This window comes from Lactuca virosa, chromosome 3 (genome assembly GCF_052849685.1).
Source record: "Lactuca virosa cultivar CGN04683 chromosome 3, Lactuca_virosa_CGN04683_v6, whole genome shotgun sequence".
Taxonomy (NCBI): Eukaryota; Viridiplantae; Streptophyta; class Magnoliopsida; order Asterales; family Asteraceae; genus Lactuca; species Lactuca virosa.
Genome location: NC_136428.1, coordinates 211725015 through 211742058, shown reverse-complemented (window position 1 = coordinate 211742058; position 17044 = coordinate 211725015). Strand labels below are relative to the sequence as shown.

The following is a 17044-nucleotide window of genomic DNA, read 5'->3' as shown; positions in this document are numbered from 1 at the left end:
TACGTTAACGGAATATCTTTCGGGTTGTCACATTATCCCCATGTTAGAGGAAATTTCGTCCCGAAATTTAGAATTTAGATACAAATCATGGAATTGGAAAGAGATGCGGGTATTTCGTTTTCATCGAGTCTTCGCGTTCCCAAGTGAATTCGGGTCCCCGCTTGGCATTCCAGCGAACCTTCACTATCGGGATGCGGCTTTGTTTCGTTCGTTTGATCTCCCTATCCATGATTTCGATGGGCTCTTCCACAAAGTTCAGGTTTTCGTTGATTTCGATCTCATCCAAAGGAATCACAAGGGTCTCATCAGAAAGACACTTTTTAAGGTTTGAGACGTGGAAGACGGGGTGAATATTGCTAAGTTCATGAGGTAATCGGAGTCTGTAAGCCACGGGACCAATCCTGGCTAGAATTTCGAAAGGTCCTACGTACCTTGGGTTAAGTTTTCCACGCTTTCCGAAGCGTATCATGCCCTTCCAGGGTGAGACTTTCAACAAGACACGGTCTCCAACCTGGAATTCCAAGGGTTTTCGTCGATTATCGGCGTAGCTCTTTTGTCTATCTCGGGAGGCCTTAAGTCGTTCTCGGATTTGTACGATCTTTTTGGTGGTTTCGCGGATGATTTCTGGACCAGTGAGAGTGCTGTCAGGGACTTGTCCCTTGACCAGCTGCGTGTCACCCACCTCAGCCCAGCACAGAGGGGATCTGCACTTGCGGCCATAGAGGGCTTCGAACGGCGCAACCTTGATGCTGGTATGGTAGCTGTTGTTATAAGAAAATTCAACCAAAGGAAGATGAGTATCCCATGACGCGCCGAAGTCGATGACGCAGGCTCTCAACATGTCTTCCAAGGTTTGGATGGTTCTCTCACTCTGTCCATCGGTTTGAGGATGGTAAGTTGTGCTCATATCCAGCTTAGTTCCAAGAGCCTTCTGCAGTGACTGCCAGAACCTAGAAGTGAACCTGCTATCCCGATCGGAAATGATGGACACAGGTACACCGTGCAGTCGGACCACCTCTTGGATGTAGATTCGCGTGAGTCTTTCCATTTTGAAGTTTTCCTTGATAGGAAGGAAGTGAGCAGATTTGGTCAGTCGGTCGACAATGACCCAAATGGTGTCGTACCCACTCGGAGATTTGGGTAACTTGGTAATGAAATCCATAGTAATCATTTCCCATTTCCATTTAGGTATTTCAGGTTGTTGGAGTAGGCCGGAGGGTTTTCGATATTCGACCTTCACTTTGGCGCAAGTCAGGCACTTGCCCACGAAGGTAGCGATTTCGGCCTTCATATTTGGCCACCAGTACAGTTTCTTGAGATCCAAGTACATCTTATCCGAACCTGGGTGTACGGAGTATTTAGTATTATGAGCTTCGTTCATGACAACCTCTCTGAAGCCTCCGAAATTTGGGGTCCAGATCCGGTCCATGAAACAATAGACTCTGTCGCTTCTGATCTCAAGATTCTTATCCATTCCTCTCAGGGCTTCGCCTGACACGTTTTCTGGTCTTAAGGCTTCCAGCTGAGCCTCTTTGATTTGCGCAGAGAAGTGGGAATGGATAGTCATAGTCAGTGCCTTCACTTTACGACCTGAGTATTCTTTCCGGCTGAGGGCATCTGCCACCACATTGGCCTTGCCGGGATGGTAGCGGATTTCACACTCGTAGTCGTTGAGTGTTTCAACCCATCGTCGTTGTCTCATGTTCAGCTCCTTTTGGTCGAGGATGTGCTGTAGACTTTTATGGTCGGTGAAGATAGTGCACTTAGTTCCGTAGAGGTAATGTCTCCAGATTTTTAATGCGAAGACCACTGCTCCCAATTCTAGGTCGTGAGTCGTGTAGTTGACTTCGTGTACTTTCAGTTGCCTGGAAGCATAGGCGATGACCTTGCCTTGTTGCATTTGGACACAACCGAGACCTTGATTGGACGCATCGCAGTAGACAACGAAGTCTTCCGTCCCATCGGGAAGGGACAGGATAGGTGCGCTGCACAAGGCTCGCTTCAGTGTTTGGAACGCAGTGTCTTGTTTTTCGCTCCAACAAAAGGGTACACCTTTCTGAGTTAGAGTGGTTAAGGGTTTGGCAATTTTGGAGAAATTTTGGATAAACCTGCGATAGTAGCCAGCGAGACCCACGAATTGACGGATTTCGGTGGGTGTCTTCGGTGCTGACCAGTTTTCTATCGCTTTGATCTTGGAAGGATCCACGTGTATGCCCTCCTTGCTTACCACATGACCAAGGAAAGTAATCTTCCGGATCCAGAATTCACATTTGGAGAATTTCGCGTACAGTTGTTCCGATCTAAGAGTTTCCAACACTAGCCTCAAGTGTTGTTTGTGATCCTCTTCGCTTTTGGAATAGACAAGTATATCGTCGATGAATACGATAACAAACTTGTCCAGAAATGGACGACACACCCGGTTCATCAAATCCATGAACACCGCCGGCGCGTTGGTTAGACCGAAGGGCATAACTACGAATTCGTAGTGACCATATCGAGTCCGAAAGGCTGTTTTGGGAACGTCACCCTCATGGACTCGCAGCTGATGGTACCCTGATCTTAAATCGATTTTGGAAAAGTAGCTAGCTCCTTGAAGTTGATCGAAGAGGTCGTCTATTCGAGGAAGAGGATAGCGGTTTTTGATTGTGAGCTTGTTCAGCTCTCGGTAATCGATACACATTCGAAAAGATCCATCTTTCCTTTTCACGAATAAGATCGGGGCTCCCCACGGCGAGGAACTCGGTCTGATGAATCCTTTACTGAGCAGGTCATTGAGCTGACTAGAAAACTCCTGCATTTCTGCCGGAGCTAATCGATAAGGAGATTTGGCTACGGGGGTAGCTCCGGGGATTAAGTCGATACGCAACTCCACTTGGCGTTCAGGAGGAATTCCTGGGAGATCCTCTGGGAAGACATCAGGAAAGTTGCGGACTTCGGGGAATCTCTCGAGGCCTTTAACTTCCTGCTTTTCGTTAACGACATGGGCTAAGAATGCATGACACTCCTTCCGCAGAAGTTTCTGGGCTTTGATGCACGAAATGATGCGAAGATTTGAACTGAGTTTATCCCCGTAGATTACAAGAGTTTCATCCGAAGGAAGATTGAGACGGATAGCTTTTTCGAAACAAAGGATGTCTGCACGATTGAGGCTCAACCAATCCATGCCAATGATGACATCAAAGCTTTTTATGGAGACTGGCATAAGGTCAATGAGAAATGAATGGTCGTTTAAGGATAGGGTACACCCTACGTCTATCTCGTTAGTGCTCTCTTTCTCACCGTTAGCCATTTCGACGGTAAACTTTTCGGTTAATGGTTGGGATTTTTGTTTAAGAAATTGTTTGAATGCATGACTAACAAAGCTCCTTTCAGCACCAGAATCGAAAAGAATGCATGCATAAGAGTTGTCGAGGAGGAACGTACCCGTGACAACGGTGGGGTCAGCGACTGCCTCTTCTTGTCCCATTGTTAGAACTCTTCCGGTGTTGTTGGTTGTTGCTGCTTTGGGACAGTCCCTCTTGAAATGCCCGACCTCCCCACAGCTGTAGAAGGCTCGACCAACACCCGCTCCAGAGGCTTGATTTGTTGGTTGGGCTGGGGTTCTACAGAATCGCATCGTGTGCCCCTTTTTGCCACAGTTTGTGCATGACATCTCCCGACACGGGCCAGGATTATGGTGGTAGTTACACTTTTCACACCGAGGAAGGGTGCCATTGTACCTGCTGGTAGGAGTCTGAGTGGCAGGAGTAACAACAGGGGTAGTAGCAGCGTGGACCGCTACAATTTGCTGTTTCTTTGAGGATCCTTGCGAACCCTGACCCTTTCGTTTGTTCCAAGATTTCTTCTTGTTTTCACCGCTCCCTTTAGCCGGATCAGAGGCGGTGGTTATTCCCTCGGGATCGTCGCTATGATCAATCAGAATTTGTGCCAAGCACTTGGCGCTATCGAAGGTTTCCGGGTTCGCAGACAAAACATTTCCCTTGGTTGGCTGGGTCAGCCCCCAAATGAATAGTTCGATCTTTTTGCTTTCCGGGGATACCATTCCCGGACAAAGGAGTGCTAGGTCCTCGAACCTAGAAGTGTAGGAGGCAATGTCAGAACCCTTCATCTTTAGGGTCCAGAGTTCGTGTTCGAGTTTCTGCATTTCGCCCCATGGGCAATACTGGGCTATCATGAGTTCCTTCAGTTTGTCCCAACCCATGGCATTTGCCACTGGCAGGGTTAAGGACTTGACCCGGCCGTTCCACCAGGTTAATGCTTTGTTGAGGAAGGTGCAAGCGGCGTACTTCACTTTGTTGGATTCGGAGACTGCGCAGATCTCGAATATGGACTCAATCTTTTCAAACCATTGAGTCAGAGAAATAACACCTCCTTTGCCGTCGAAAGATGTGGGTTTTGCGTTCATGAAGTCTTTATAGGAGCACTCCTTTTGGTGTCCCTGACCACTTTCCTGTAATTGAGGATGCACACCACTTCCCTGACCAACAGATCCACCGGAATTTATTTGCGACATGGCAGCAGCCACTGCAGCAGTAACAGCTGCCTGAAACATGACAGGATCAAATTGGGGAGGAGGCGGTGGTGGAGGAGTGTCGTTGCTTCTCCTGGTAGATCTCCTTCGGGGAGGCATCTTGATCTGAAATGACCAAGAAACAGGAGGATGGAATTTAGAGATATGAAACAAGGATATATCTCATAATGATTTTTAGAGTGTTCTACTAAGCGATAGGACAGGAACATTACTTAAAGTAAGTAATTTATCGCTAAGGGAGGAATGAGTAGTAACACTCGGATTTCCGTGAGGTATTTGGTTCGGACTAAAATACTCCCATAGTATTTTATGTTGAATGGATATTAGGTAAGTTATAGGCCTGCTATACACCACAGTCACTCCCAAGCACATGTTGGCCATGTCTCGAATGAATATAGTTGATCAGGCTATATTGACCCTAGACATGACTACATAACTGCCCAGGTTTAACTACAGTGCACAACATCCAAATTACTTATGCTTTGTTCTCTTCGCGATACGGATTTTGGTACTCGGGTATACTTGTATACTTTTATAAAAATACTTATATTTTAAAAGCATACTTTTAGTTTAGAGCACTTAGGCCCCTTAGTGTTTATAGTTGTATACCATGTAAGGTTCAGTATACTTAGTTCACTATAAACAAGGGCTCTGATACCAATCTGTCACACCCCGAAACCGATGGCGGAAACGTTCCGGGGCGGGGTGACGTCATGTAGAGTATCACAACCAATGTACATAGCAAGCATAGTAAACACAACCATTACATTACATAAGAAAGTTTTACATTTGTTTGAAAATAAAGTACTACAAGTTTTCTTAGATACATAGGTTAGAACAAAAGTAAAGACGAGTCTTCTATATGCTCCGTCTTCTTCAAAAGCTTAGCAGGACTACCTGTCTATGGATGCCCTGAGAATACAAGCAGTTTTAAAATATCAGCATAAAGCTGGTGAGTTCATAAGCGGTTTGTTTTCTTATGAAAAATGTTCGTTTCCTTTAGTTTCATGAACAATTGATATCCAAGAAAATCCCGTATTTTCTTATAAAAGTAGTTTGGTTATCCCTTTTGTTACACAATTTGAATCAAGAAAATCCTGCAAATTTCCCTATGAAAATATGATTTGATTTCTCGTTAGATGTACCATACATCCTTGTTTATGAAAAGTTACGTTATCCCAAGAAAACCCTATGTTTTCTTATGTAAAACATTCGTTGGTTATCGATTCTGAAATAATGTGTACAAGTACCTACCATACTTGTATCGTTTGAGTGAAACATACTGAATGACTAGTATCCCATAGTAAGCATATTAGTTTTGATACGTACACAAAACTAATAAGTAAGTAGTGAACTGGTAGTAATCAAAGACAGTTATTACTAGGTGGATTGTTCACTAGGTTCGTTATTACTTTATCAGTAAATCTCCATTATCTAAGTTGCGAGTTCCATAACCATACGATAGACTGGACATGGCAATAAGAAGTCCATCGTCGTTTTATGACTTTTGTCACCCATGGACCTGACGATCCAACTGTAGCTAGCAGCAGGGTGCGGGGTAGTCAGTCCCGTATAGATCTATACACTCAAGTCACGCTCTCCCTCCAAGAGATTCTGGTTACGGGAGTAGTCCTCCACTCTCGTAATCCGTGTGGAGTGTTACCGAGGACGTGTCTCCAATCATAAGAATAATGAATTTTACAAGTAATAGTATAGAAAATCCCGGTTTATGAAATGACATGAAATCCTTGTGAAATGTAAAAATGTAACATTTTTATAATGAGTTTCACAATTGGTTTTGAAAACTAACTCCACGAGTTAGACGGTTGGTTAATACGGATTTCAATGTTTAAAACGTATTGATCATGTAGATTGTGTTGTACGAAATAATAGTTTTGAGTACAAGTTTCCTTGTACTTTTGCTTGTATTCCCCCCCTGAAAACATGAAAAAAACACGGAAAATGGTGTAGGGGTATGAACTCACCTGACGAGAATGTGCCGATTTAGATGCTATGTATCAGTTTAGGGCTTGAACACGCGTGAGGTTCCTATGTAACATGAAGAGATACATAATTGTATCTAATTAGACTTTGATTTTACCAAGATAGTAGGATAATACACTCCGAGGCACGAAAACACTTCAATTCAAGTGTTAGGAATGATACGGGTTGTATCTAAGGAGTGTAGGGCCTAGATAAGGTGTTTACTCTTCAAGTGTAAACCCTTAGGGAGTTTACGGTCCAAAGACCATATCCCCCATGAGTTTACGGCCGTAAACTCATGGGTGTGGTGGTTTGAGTGATCCAAGGTCTCATCTTGCACACGGGAAGGTTCTAAGGTTGATTCTATGGCTTAGAAAGTGATCGGGACATGAAATGGCCTTGGAAATAGGGTTTACGGTCCTTGGACCACCCTTGGGGAGTTTACGGTCGTAAACTCAAGGGTTTACGGTCCTTGGACCACCCTTGGGGAGTTTACGGTCGTAAACTCATGGGTTTACGGCCGTAAACCCACTCTTGTCCATGTTTGTCCATTTTCCAAGTGTTTTGGTGGTTTGTAGGCCATTCATGCAAGTTCTAGACTCAAATGCAAGCCATGCAAAGTGTTTGGAGCATTAAAACACCTTTGGAAGGTGTTTACGGTTTTGGGAGACGTTCCCAAACCGTAAACTCATGTTTACACTTCTTTGGACATGTTTTAGGGTTCTAAGATCATTCAAACAAGTTTCAAGGCCATTAGACATGCATTGGAAGGGTTAAGGAGCATCAAAACCCCATTAAAGGGTGTTTACGGTTCTTGAACATTCAAGGACCGTAAACTCATGTTCATGGCCAAAAACTCATGATCTTGTGGTTCTAACTCCATGCATCTAAGGATCTAAGCATTAAAAGATGTTTGGAAGGGTCTTGGGGCTTCAAAACCACCATTGAAGGAGTTTACGGTTTTGGGAGACTCCCCCAAACCGTAAACACGAGTTTTTGATGCATTTGGGAGTTTAAGACATGGATTTGCATGCATGTTAGGATAAACAACTAGTTAGGAAGGATCACTTACCAAATTGGAGCTTGAAAGTGAAGATCCTTGAGAGAAATCCGATTTTAGAGAGAGAGTAGAGAGAGAAAGTTCAAGTGTGGGAAAAGCTCAAATGGTGGTCACTCCACCCTTTTGTGTGACTAGAGTTAGTGACCCGATGGGAATACACCCAATACGGGCATTAAACGGAGCTTAATATTCTACCCGGGTAAATAACCATTACCCGTATTAGTCGTAGTCTAGAAATTCTCAAAAGATTATTTAGAGTGTTTTCACTCAAATAAATATTTCGTTTCAACACATAGGAAATAATAGTAATAATTCCAAATGAATTATTTAATTTGAAATTTAACGGAAAACCCAAAATAAAAATGAAATTTTTATTAACGGAACGGGTTACGTTAACGGAATATCTTTCGGGTTGTCACAGCATGTGAGGTATGGACCTGGTACAAAGTTTTTGTATAACTTACCTTGGATTATAACAAACCTTGAGATCTTTGTACTGAATGCCCTTTCATTTTTCTCTTCCTTAGGGATCATACCATTCTAGAGGTATTCCATAATGGGTTGGATCCAGGATCCTGAGGTTGGATATGGATCCTTGATATCGAGATCCTGATGCTGAATTGTCGAATCTGGATCTTCGATTGTGGCGACGTTAGTAGTTTCCACGTGATTATCAGGATCCTTCCGGCTCTTGGTAGGATCCTCGATTGTCGGGATCAATACGTCGGTTATAGGGATATTAGTTTCTGGAGGGATCCTTAAGGAAGATCCTAAATTGGCTAAAGCATTTGCTTCAGCATTGTCTTCTCTAGGAACCCGGTGTAGGCTAAATGTTTCGAATTCAAAGTCCAGGTTTTTGAGGATCTAGAGTTATAGTGCTAACTTCTCTCCTTTCACTGAATAGGATCCATTTAAATGGTTAGTTATTAGTACAGAATCGATGAATACCTAAAGATCCTTGATTTGAAGATCTTTGGCTAATTGTAGTCCCATGATTAGTGCCTCGTATTCTGCTTCATGGTTGTTTGCACTGATTTCATAACTGATTGCTTGGGGTAGGATGTCCCCATGTGGCGATTTTAGTATGATCCCCAAGCTAGTTCCTCTTTGGTTTGATGCTCCATGTACAAATAGTGTCAATCTTCCCATGTTCTCTTCTTCTAGAAGTTGTTTGGCTTCAATTTCAACTTCAGCTGTTAGATCATCACTAAAGTTAGCCACAAAATCTACCAATGCTTGGGACTTTATCGTAGATCTTGGTTCGTACTTTATGTCATATGTGCTTAACTTCACGTGCCATTTTTCCATTCTTCCGGACATTTCTGGTTTTCTCATAACATTCTTAATTGGATAGTTAGTTCTTACAATTATAGGGTGTGTTTCGAAATAATCTCTTAATTTATTAGAAGCTGTTACTAATGCAAGTATAAGTTTTTCAAGGTGGGAATACCTGGTCTCATGATCCATGAGACTTGTACTTACATAATATATGGGATGTTGGTCCCCATTGATATCCTTAGCTAATACTGCGCTTACCGCGTTTGAGGATACTGAGAGGTAAAGAAGGAGTGGTTCCCCGTCTAGTGGTTTTACTAATAGGGTGGTGAACTTAAATATCTTTTAAGATGTTGGAAAGCATCTTCGTGTTCCTGGGTCCACTCGAATCTTTTATTTTTCTTCAAGATGTCGTAGAAAGGCTTGCATCTTTCTAAGGATCTTGAGATGAAGTTGTTCAGGGTTGCCACTCTTCCTGTCAGTCTTTGAATATCTTTTGTCAAGGAAGGTGATCTTAGATCAAGGATGACCTTGATTTGCTCTGGGCTTACCTCGATTCCTCTTTTGGTCACCATGTATCCCGGGAACTTACCCGATCTCATCCAAAAATGGCACTTAGAGGGATTCAAATTCATGTTATATTGGTCCAGGATGTCGAAGGCTTCTTCGAGATCCTTGTGGTGATCCTCAACTTTTTTGGGCATACCACCATTTCATCGATGTAGACTTCCATCGTGTTCCCCATTTTCTCTTTGAACATCTTGTTGACCAGTCTTTGGTACGTCGCACCTTCATTTGTAAGACAAAATGGCATGGCAGTGTAACAATAGATACCTATTGGAGTTATAAACACCATGTATTCTTGGTCAGAGGGTTCCATCTAGATCTATTGGAATCTTGCTGATCCATCCATGAATGTTAGTAATTCATGACCCACCGCTACGTCTATCATGGAGTCGATGTATGGTAGAGGGAAAGGATCCTTGAGACAATCCTTATTAAGATCAGTGTAATCTACACACACTCTCCGTTTACCGTTCTTCTTTTGTACCACGACGACATTAGCTAGCCATCTTGGGAATTTCACCTCCTTGATCATGCCAGTTTTCAGAAGTTTTCTAACTTCTTCTTTTATAACTTGGTTTCTTTCTAGTGCAATTTTCCTTCTCTTCTGGTGTATCGGCCTGAAAGATTGGTCGATGTTAAGTTTATGGGTTATTATACTTTTGTCAATACCTGTCATGTCCTCATGCTTCCTTGCAAACGTCTTGCTTCTATCCTTGAGGAACTTTATGAGATCATGTTCGACTTGTTTAGGCATTGAGGATCATATGAGAACTTTGGCTTCAGGATCCTCAAGGTTCAAGGGAACTTCTTTTATATCATGCTCTCTAGCTTCTTGCACGTCTCGTGCCCCCTGCCTTAATTGATATGCTTGTCACGATATTATTGAGGATTTCATCGAAGTCTTGTAGCATTCCTTGGATTCTTGTTGGTCTCCTATGATCTTCACTGTCCCCCATGGGGTGGGCATCTTTACGCATTGATGATATGTCAATGGAATGGCCTTCATTTCGTGGATCCATGGTCTACCTAGTATGACATTATAAGAGTATAATGTATCAATGACACAAAAACGTTGTACATAATTTACCCCCTTCTATGTAGATTGGTAGCTTTATTTCGCGGATGGTGTGCTTGGTTTCACCGCTGAATCCGATCAACACTGAGGATCTTGCAACTATCTCAAACTCCGAGATGTTCATTCTTTTTAGTGCATCCAAGAGTATGATGTTAACCAAGGATCCTCCATCGACGAGGATCCTTATGACGAAGTAGTTGGTGATGTAGAGAGTAATCACTAGTACGTCATGGTGAGGATCATGGATGTCTTGTATATCCGCTTCGTCGAAGGTGATCTCCTTTTCACTTGTGATCGTTGTGTTCTTCCGTGGTCCTTTTTCCTTCTCCGTTTTGGATACCATGGTGTGCCTCTTAGCTACAGAGTAAGAGGTACCACAAATGTCAGATCCTCCAAAGATCACATTAATTACCGTGGGGTCAGCAGGAGGGGATCCTGGTCTTTCGAGGATCTTTTAAAGATCCTGGTCTTTTTCTTTGGATCTCTCCTTTCTTCTTCCAAGGATTTCTTTGAGGTATCCTTTTCCTAGGAGATAGCTGATTTCCTTCCCGAGAGCTATGCAATCCTTTGTGATGTGGCCAAACTCTTCATGATATGCACACCGTTTCGACTTGTCTTTCCAAGCGGTAGATTTTTCTCCTTTTCTTTGCCATCTTGCTTTGTCTTCAAGATACTACATAGCAAAGATTACACCTGAAATATCCACAGAAAAATAGTAGTCAGTAATCTTAGGAAAATCTTCTTCCTCTTCCTCATCTTCAAGGGCATTAACCCTGTGATGGTCAGGTTTGGAATAAGGTTTTGATTTATAGGATCTTTGGGCCGAAGAATCGGCCTTCCTATTAGGATGATCATAAGAACTTGGTGGGTTGCTCCTCTTTTGTATTTCCTTTTCTTCTTCGAGCCTGATGAACCTCAATGCTCTCCTTCTGACTCCGTACATCCTCTTGCATGGAGTCATCACGAGATCTTCATAGAAGGGAGAATCCTTCTTTAAGCCTATTGCAAAGGCTTCAACTGCAGTTTCCATGTCGATGTTGGGGATACTTAGAGCTTCTCTACCAAACATGTTCACAAAATTCCTAAGGGTTTCCTTAGGATCCTGAACCACCTGATAGAGATCACTAGTGATCTTTTCGAATGTTCCGTTACAAGAAAATTGATTGTTAAATAAATTAATCAAATGATGTAATCGAACAAGGAGGAACATTAAGGAGCCTTTTTAGAGTTGATCATGTGAGGGTGGAACCAAAACCCTTACACATGAAAGCTTCTTTCAAGTGAGTGGGAATGGGAATGATCTCTATCCTCTCTGTAACACCTGGTTTGGATTGGAAAGGATTTATGCATGGACTCGGCGAGTTGGAGGTCAACTCGTCGAGTAGGGTGGTGAGATCATGAAACGCGAATCGAGACCGACTCAGCGAGTCGAAGGTCGACTCGGCGAGTCCAAGCTGTTTAAAGAAAACCCTAAATTTTGGGTTTGTCCCCTATATAAATGTCATTATCCGCCCCAGTAGCCTCCCTTAGCACCATAGAAGAATGTTTACGGCCACAAAACCTCTTGTGAGTGAAGCAAGATCAATTGGGAGCTTACCCTTGAGATTTTGGGGAGGATTCCAAGCTTGAAAAAGAAGTATCAAGGGGAAAACACTAGATGTAGCATCTAGTTCGTCTTGGGCATTGATTTGAGGTATGAATATGTTACCTTAAGCATAAATTCTATTTGAGAGTTGTGACCAACTTTCAGGAAAAGGAAGCAAGCTTAGATCTGGACATATCACAAGGATAAGGTTCTAGATCTGGACCTTCTTAGGCCCCAAATATCATAAAGTTGCATCTTTTATTGAGCTCATTCCCTCTCCATGCATAAGAACCTTGTTTGAAGGTTAGTTTTGGTGTTATGGCCATGTGAGGATATGTATGCACGTAAAGTTTGCAACTTTACGTGATATCTTCACTAGGAGAGTATGGATCTGAAGTTTGAAACCTTAAATCCCACTGTAAAGAACCGATTACGTGAGAACTCGTCGAGTCCGTATGATGACTCGGCGAGTCGAGAGGGTTCACGGCCAAGGGTTTACGGCTAAGGGTTCACGGCCAAGGGTTTACGGCTAAGGGTTCACGGCCAAGGGTTCACGGTCAGGGGTATACGGTTGGTGGTTTACGGTCGTGAACATCAAGGAACTCGACGAGTCCCTCGGGTGACTCGGCGAGTCGGTGAGTGATTAAAAATGAAATTTTTGTTTCAAACACATTCGCTTACGGTTTTCAAACACATTCGCTTACGGTTTGTGGATTTGTTTCAGGTTCATCTGAGTCCAAGGGCAAGGGCAAAGCTTGATGGTGCGGCGTGCACTCTCTCTCAGGCGACCTTATAGGACACTCTGATATTTGAAAAATAAAGTAGTAATGAATATGGATTTGAAACAATTGTTTTGGAATTTCTTGATTTATGGGAATGTGTTTGGTTAATTGAAAATGAAAAATTTCTTTGAAAACTTGGGTTGTTTCAAGTTCGTATCAGAGCCTTGTTTTGAGGGATTCGGGCACACTCTCGGGTGTGTCAGGACTCAAACTAAGGAAATGATAATTTGTTTTCAAAATAACAGTTAAAAAATTTTAAGAAATGAAAAGAAGAGAGTGCAACGCGCGCGATCGGCCGAGCCAAGTAAGTAATTCCCAATGTGTTAGCCATGTTATACTGATTTTTGAGCTTGATGATCGTATGAGACATGCTATGTGTATGCTTTAAAATTGTATACGGTTAGGAGCTTAAAGCCTTAGAATGATTGATTTGGCCATATTTCCTGTTCCATGTTTAGTTGTGGTCCTAGGGTAGAATCTTTTATTCGAAAGTCTATTTGATCCTTTTATGTGTATAATTTACATGCATAAAGGCAACCTGTTATGATTGGTCTGATTGATATGGGTAGAGCAAATCTTAGGATAGCCTAGGACTTGGATTATGCGGTGGTTTGTAGTATATGATTTGTTTGGGGACGAATTGCAGTTATCAGGTAGAGCTTTGGGGAAAGGTACAGGTATGTGTGGAAGGTAGTATTGGGCCCGTACTACTGAAAGCACAAGACCTGTGCCCGAGCCAATGCTAGATCTGACAGCTCTAAGGAGGACCGATGTGGGAAGATCCCCTTTATAGATGTCCTGACTTATGACATTTCAGTTCAGCATGGTGGTGACCGATTCGGGACAGGGGGATCAGGATCAGGATCGGCATCGGGGTCTGGGTCTGGATCGGGCAGTGGTATCGAGCCTATTGATGAGAGACTGCGCGATATCATTGCAGTCGAGGCTACAAAGGGCATCCTTGATGCTACCCCAATCATCTTTGGGACGGTCAAGGAGGGCATTATGGAGATCATGGAGGAGAGACTCAGATCATTCAGGGCTGAGATTGCTTCGGGGCAGATTGGGGCCCGGACTCCCTCGTTCCGGGAGTTCAAGGCATGTGGGGCGCCGGAGTTTTTCGGGGTCAGGGACCGCATTTTCAGCCGACGCTGGGTGGCGGATATCGAAAATGCCCAACGCACGAGTTCTTGCCCGGATGTGGCAAAGGTTGGGTTTGCTTCTTGCATGCTGAGGGACAGAGCCCGAGATTGGTGGGGCGAGGTTACTAGACAGGTGGGACCAGCCGGGGTGGTTGAGATGACATGGGCTGAGTTTGTCCGACGGTTGATTTGGAGTTTGCACCACCCATTGAGGTGCAACGACTAGTACGAGACTTTCATGCTTTGCAGCAGACCACCGAGACTGTGGCGGAGATCACCGCCAAGTTTCGGGAATGAGCTTTGTTGATCCCACAGTATGCTACCGATGAGGAGATGAGACAGACTCGATATTATTCCATGCTGAGGGATGATATCCGGGAATTCTTGAGCTTTACGGGGTGCAAAACCCTGAACGAGATGGTTGAGAAGGCCCGTGAGAAGGAGATGGAGTTGGATTCCCGCACTAAGCGGAAGACTGAGCAGGTGCAGGCAGCAGGGGCTCAGGCTAAGAAGCCTAAGACCTCTGATTCTTCGGGTAGAGGCCAGTAGGGTCGGGGCCGATGTGCCAAGTGTGGGAGGTTTCATATTGGGAAGTGTCGGACAGCTGGGATATCGGGATGTTACTCTTGTGGTCAGGAGGGCCACGTAAGCAGGGATTGCCCTAAGAAGGGCTTGATATGTTTCCACTACAACCAGACTGGCCATAAAAAGGCCGATTGTCCGAGATTGCAGGGAGGAGGGGGAGCAGTGGCGGCGCCCACGCCCGCCACAATGAGGATTACCGACGGTCGCCCTACTAAGGCGGAAGCTCCAGTAGTGAGGAGCCGTGTATTTCAGCTAACTACCGAGGAGGCACGAGCAGCGCTAGACGTAGTGACTGGTACGTATTCATTCTTCCCTACTCTATGTAGTTGTTTCGCTTATGTGTACTATATGCTTGTATAGGGACCTTTTTGGTCAATGGTATGTCTGCTCATGTCTTGTTTGATTGGGGTGCTACCCGATCGTTCGTATCTCTTGCGCTCAGCAAGAAGTTCCGGGACACGCCGGGAACGTTGGATTCCCCGCTAGAGGTGGAGATTGCGGATGACCGCACCGTTAGTGCTGCGAGGGTGTATCGAGATTGTGTCCTGAATGTGCTTGGTAAGAGATTTCGTGTCGACCTAGTCCCGATACCGTTGCGAGGGCTGAAAGTGATTATCGAAATGGATTGGTTGGGGGCCAACGGGGCCATGATTGACTGCGAGCATCAGTTGGTGAAGGTTCGAACCCCAAGTGGGGGAGAATTGGTGATACATGGTGATAAGGCATCGCAGGGGCCGACCCTCTGTTCGGCTGCGAGGGTTAGGAGGTTCCTGCAGCAGGGTTGTTCGAGATTTCTGGCATATATCTCGGATACAAGGTTAGAGATCACGAAGGATATAGGCAGTGTGCCGGTTGTTCAGGACTTTTGGGATGTTTTCCCCGAGGAGTTACCAGGAGTGCCTCCGGAGAGGCAAGTGGAGTTTCGTATTGATTTAGTGTCGGGTGCCGCTCCGATGGAAAAGGCACCATATCAGTTGGCACCACCCGAGATGCAGGAGTTATCTACACAGCTTCAGGAGCTGTTAGAACGAGGGTTCATTCGTCCGAGCAGTTCCCCGTGGGAAGCACCAATTCTTTTCGTGAAAAAGAAGGATGGATCCCACAGGATGTGTATTGATTATAGGGAACTAAACAAGCTAACGGTGAAGAACCGTTATCCGTTGCCAAGGATCGATGATTTGTTCGATCAACTGCAGGGTGTGTCTTGGTTTTCCAATATTGATCTTCGGTCGGGATACCATCAGAGGAGGATTCGGGATGAAGATATACTGAAGACAGCTTTCATGACTCGGTATGGGCATTATGAGTTTGTAGTGATGTTGTTTGGGCTCACCAATGCCCCAGCAGCATTCATGGACCTTATGAATAGGGTGTGTAGACCGGTGCTGGATCGGCCGATGATCGTTTTCATTGATGATATCCTGGTCTATTCTAAGACTAGGGAGCAGCACGAACAACACTTAAGGGAGGTGCTGGAGACCCTAAGGGCGGAGAAGTTATATGCCAAGTTCTCCAAGTGTGATTTCTGGCTGCGAGAGGTACAATTCTTGGGGCATATCATCAATCAGTAGGGTATTTCGGTTGATCCAGCCAAGGTTGAGGCTGTGATGCGGTGGGAAGTACCGAAGAATGCATCAGAGATTCGTAGCTTCTTGGGTTTAGCGGGTTATTACCGGAGAATTATTCAGGACTTCTCCAAGATTGTTGTGCCATTGACACGACTAACCAAGAAGAATGTGACGTTTCGGTGGGGTACGGATCAGCAGTTGGCCTTCGAGACCTTGAGGCGGAGATTGTGCGAGGCTCTGATCCTTGTTTTACCAGAGGGATTAGATGATCTGGTGGTGTACTGTGACGCATCAATTTCAGGGTTAGGTGTGGTACTGATGCAAAGAGGGCACGTGATAGCATATGCCTCGCGACAACTGAAGCCTCATGAGGCGAATTACCCCACTCACGATCTGGAACTGGGGTAAGTGGTATTTGCCCTCACGATTTGGAGGCATTATTTGTACGGAGTACGGTGTACCATTTACACCGACCACAAGACTCTGAAGTATTTGATGGACCAGCAAAACCTCAACATGCGACAGAGAAGGTGGTTGGATGTGCTGAAGGATTATGACTGTGAGATCCTATACCATCCAGGGAAGGCCAACGTAGTGGCTGACGCTTTGAGCCGTAAGACGAAAGGTTCCCCGATTGGGAATGTGTGTTTGAGGATGACAGTGATCTCTCTATTGTTGGAGATAATCAAAGAGGCTCAGGTTGAGAGAGTAAAGAAAGAGAACTGGAAGGTAGAAAGGATCCGAGGGCAGTATCCTTTGTTTGTTAAGGATAGTCGAGGCCTATTGACGCAGTGTGGTCGGGTTTGGGTACCGACGACTGGGGAGTGAGACAAAAGATATTGGAGGAAGCGCATAAGTGCAGGTTCTCTATACATCCAGGAGCAACAAAAA

General features: G+C 44.5%; 1 protein-coding gene across 1 annotated transcript; it reads right to left on the bottom strand.

Annotated features, from left to right (window-relative positions):
- Positions 1 to 10287: 10287 nt before the first annotated feature.
- On the bottom strand, positions 10288 to 10834 carry LOC145164379 (uncharacterized). The gene is made up of 2 exons (XM_079083104.1): positions 10504 to 10834; positions 10288 to 10442 (listed from the first exon to the last, which is right to left on the bottom strand). The coding sequence occupies exons 1-2, from the start codon at positions 10832 to 10834 to the stop codon at positions 10288 to 10290; spliced, it is 486 nt and encodes a 161-aa protein (XP_078939230.1).
- Between the last annotated feature and the right edge of the window lie 6210 nt (positions 10835 to 17044).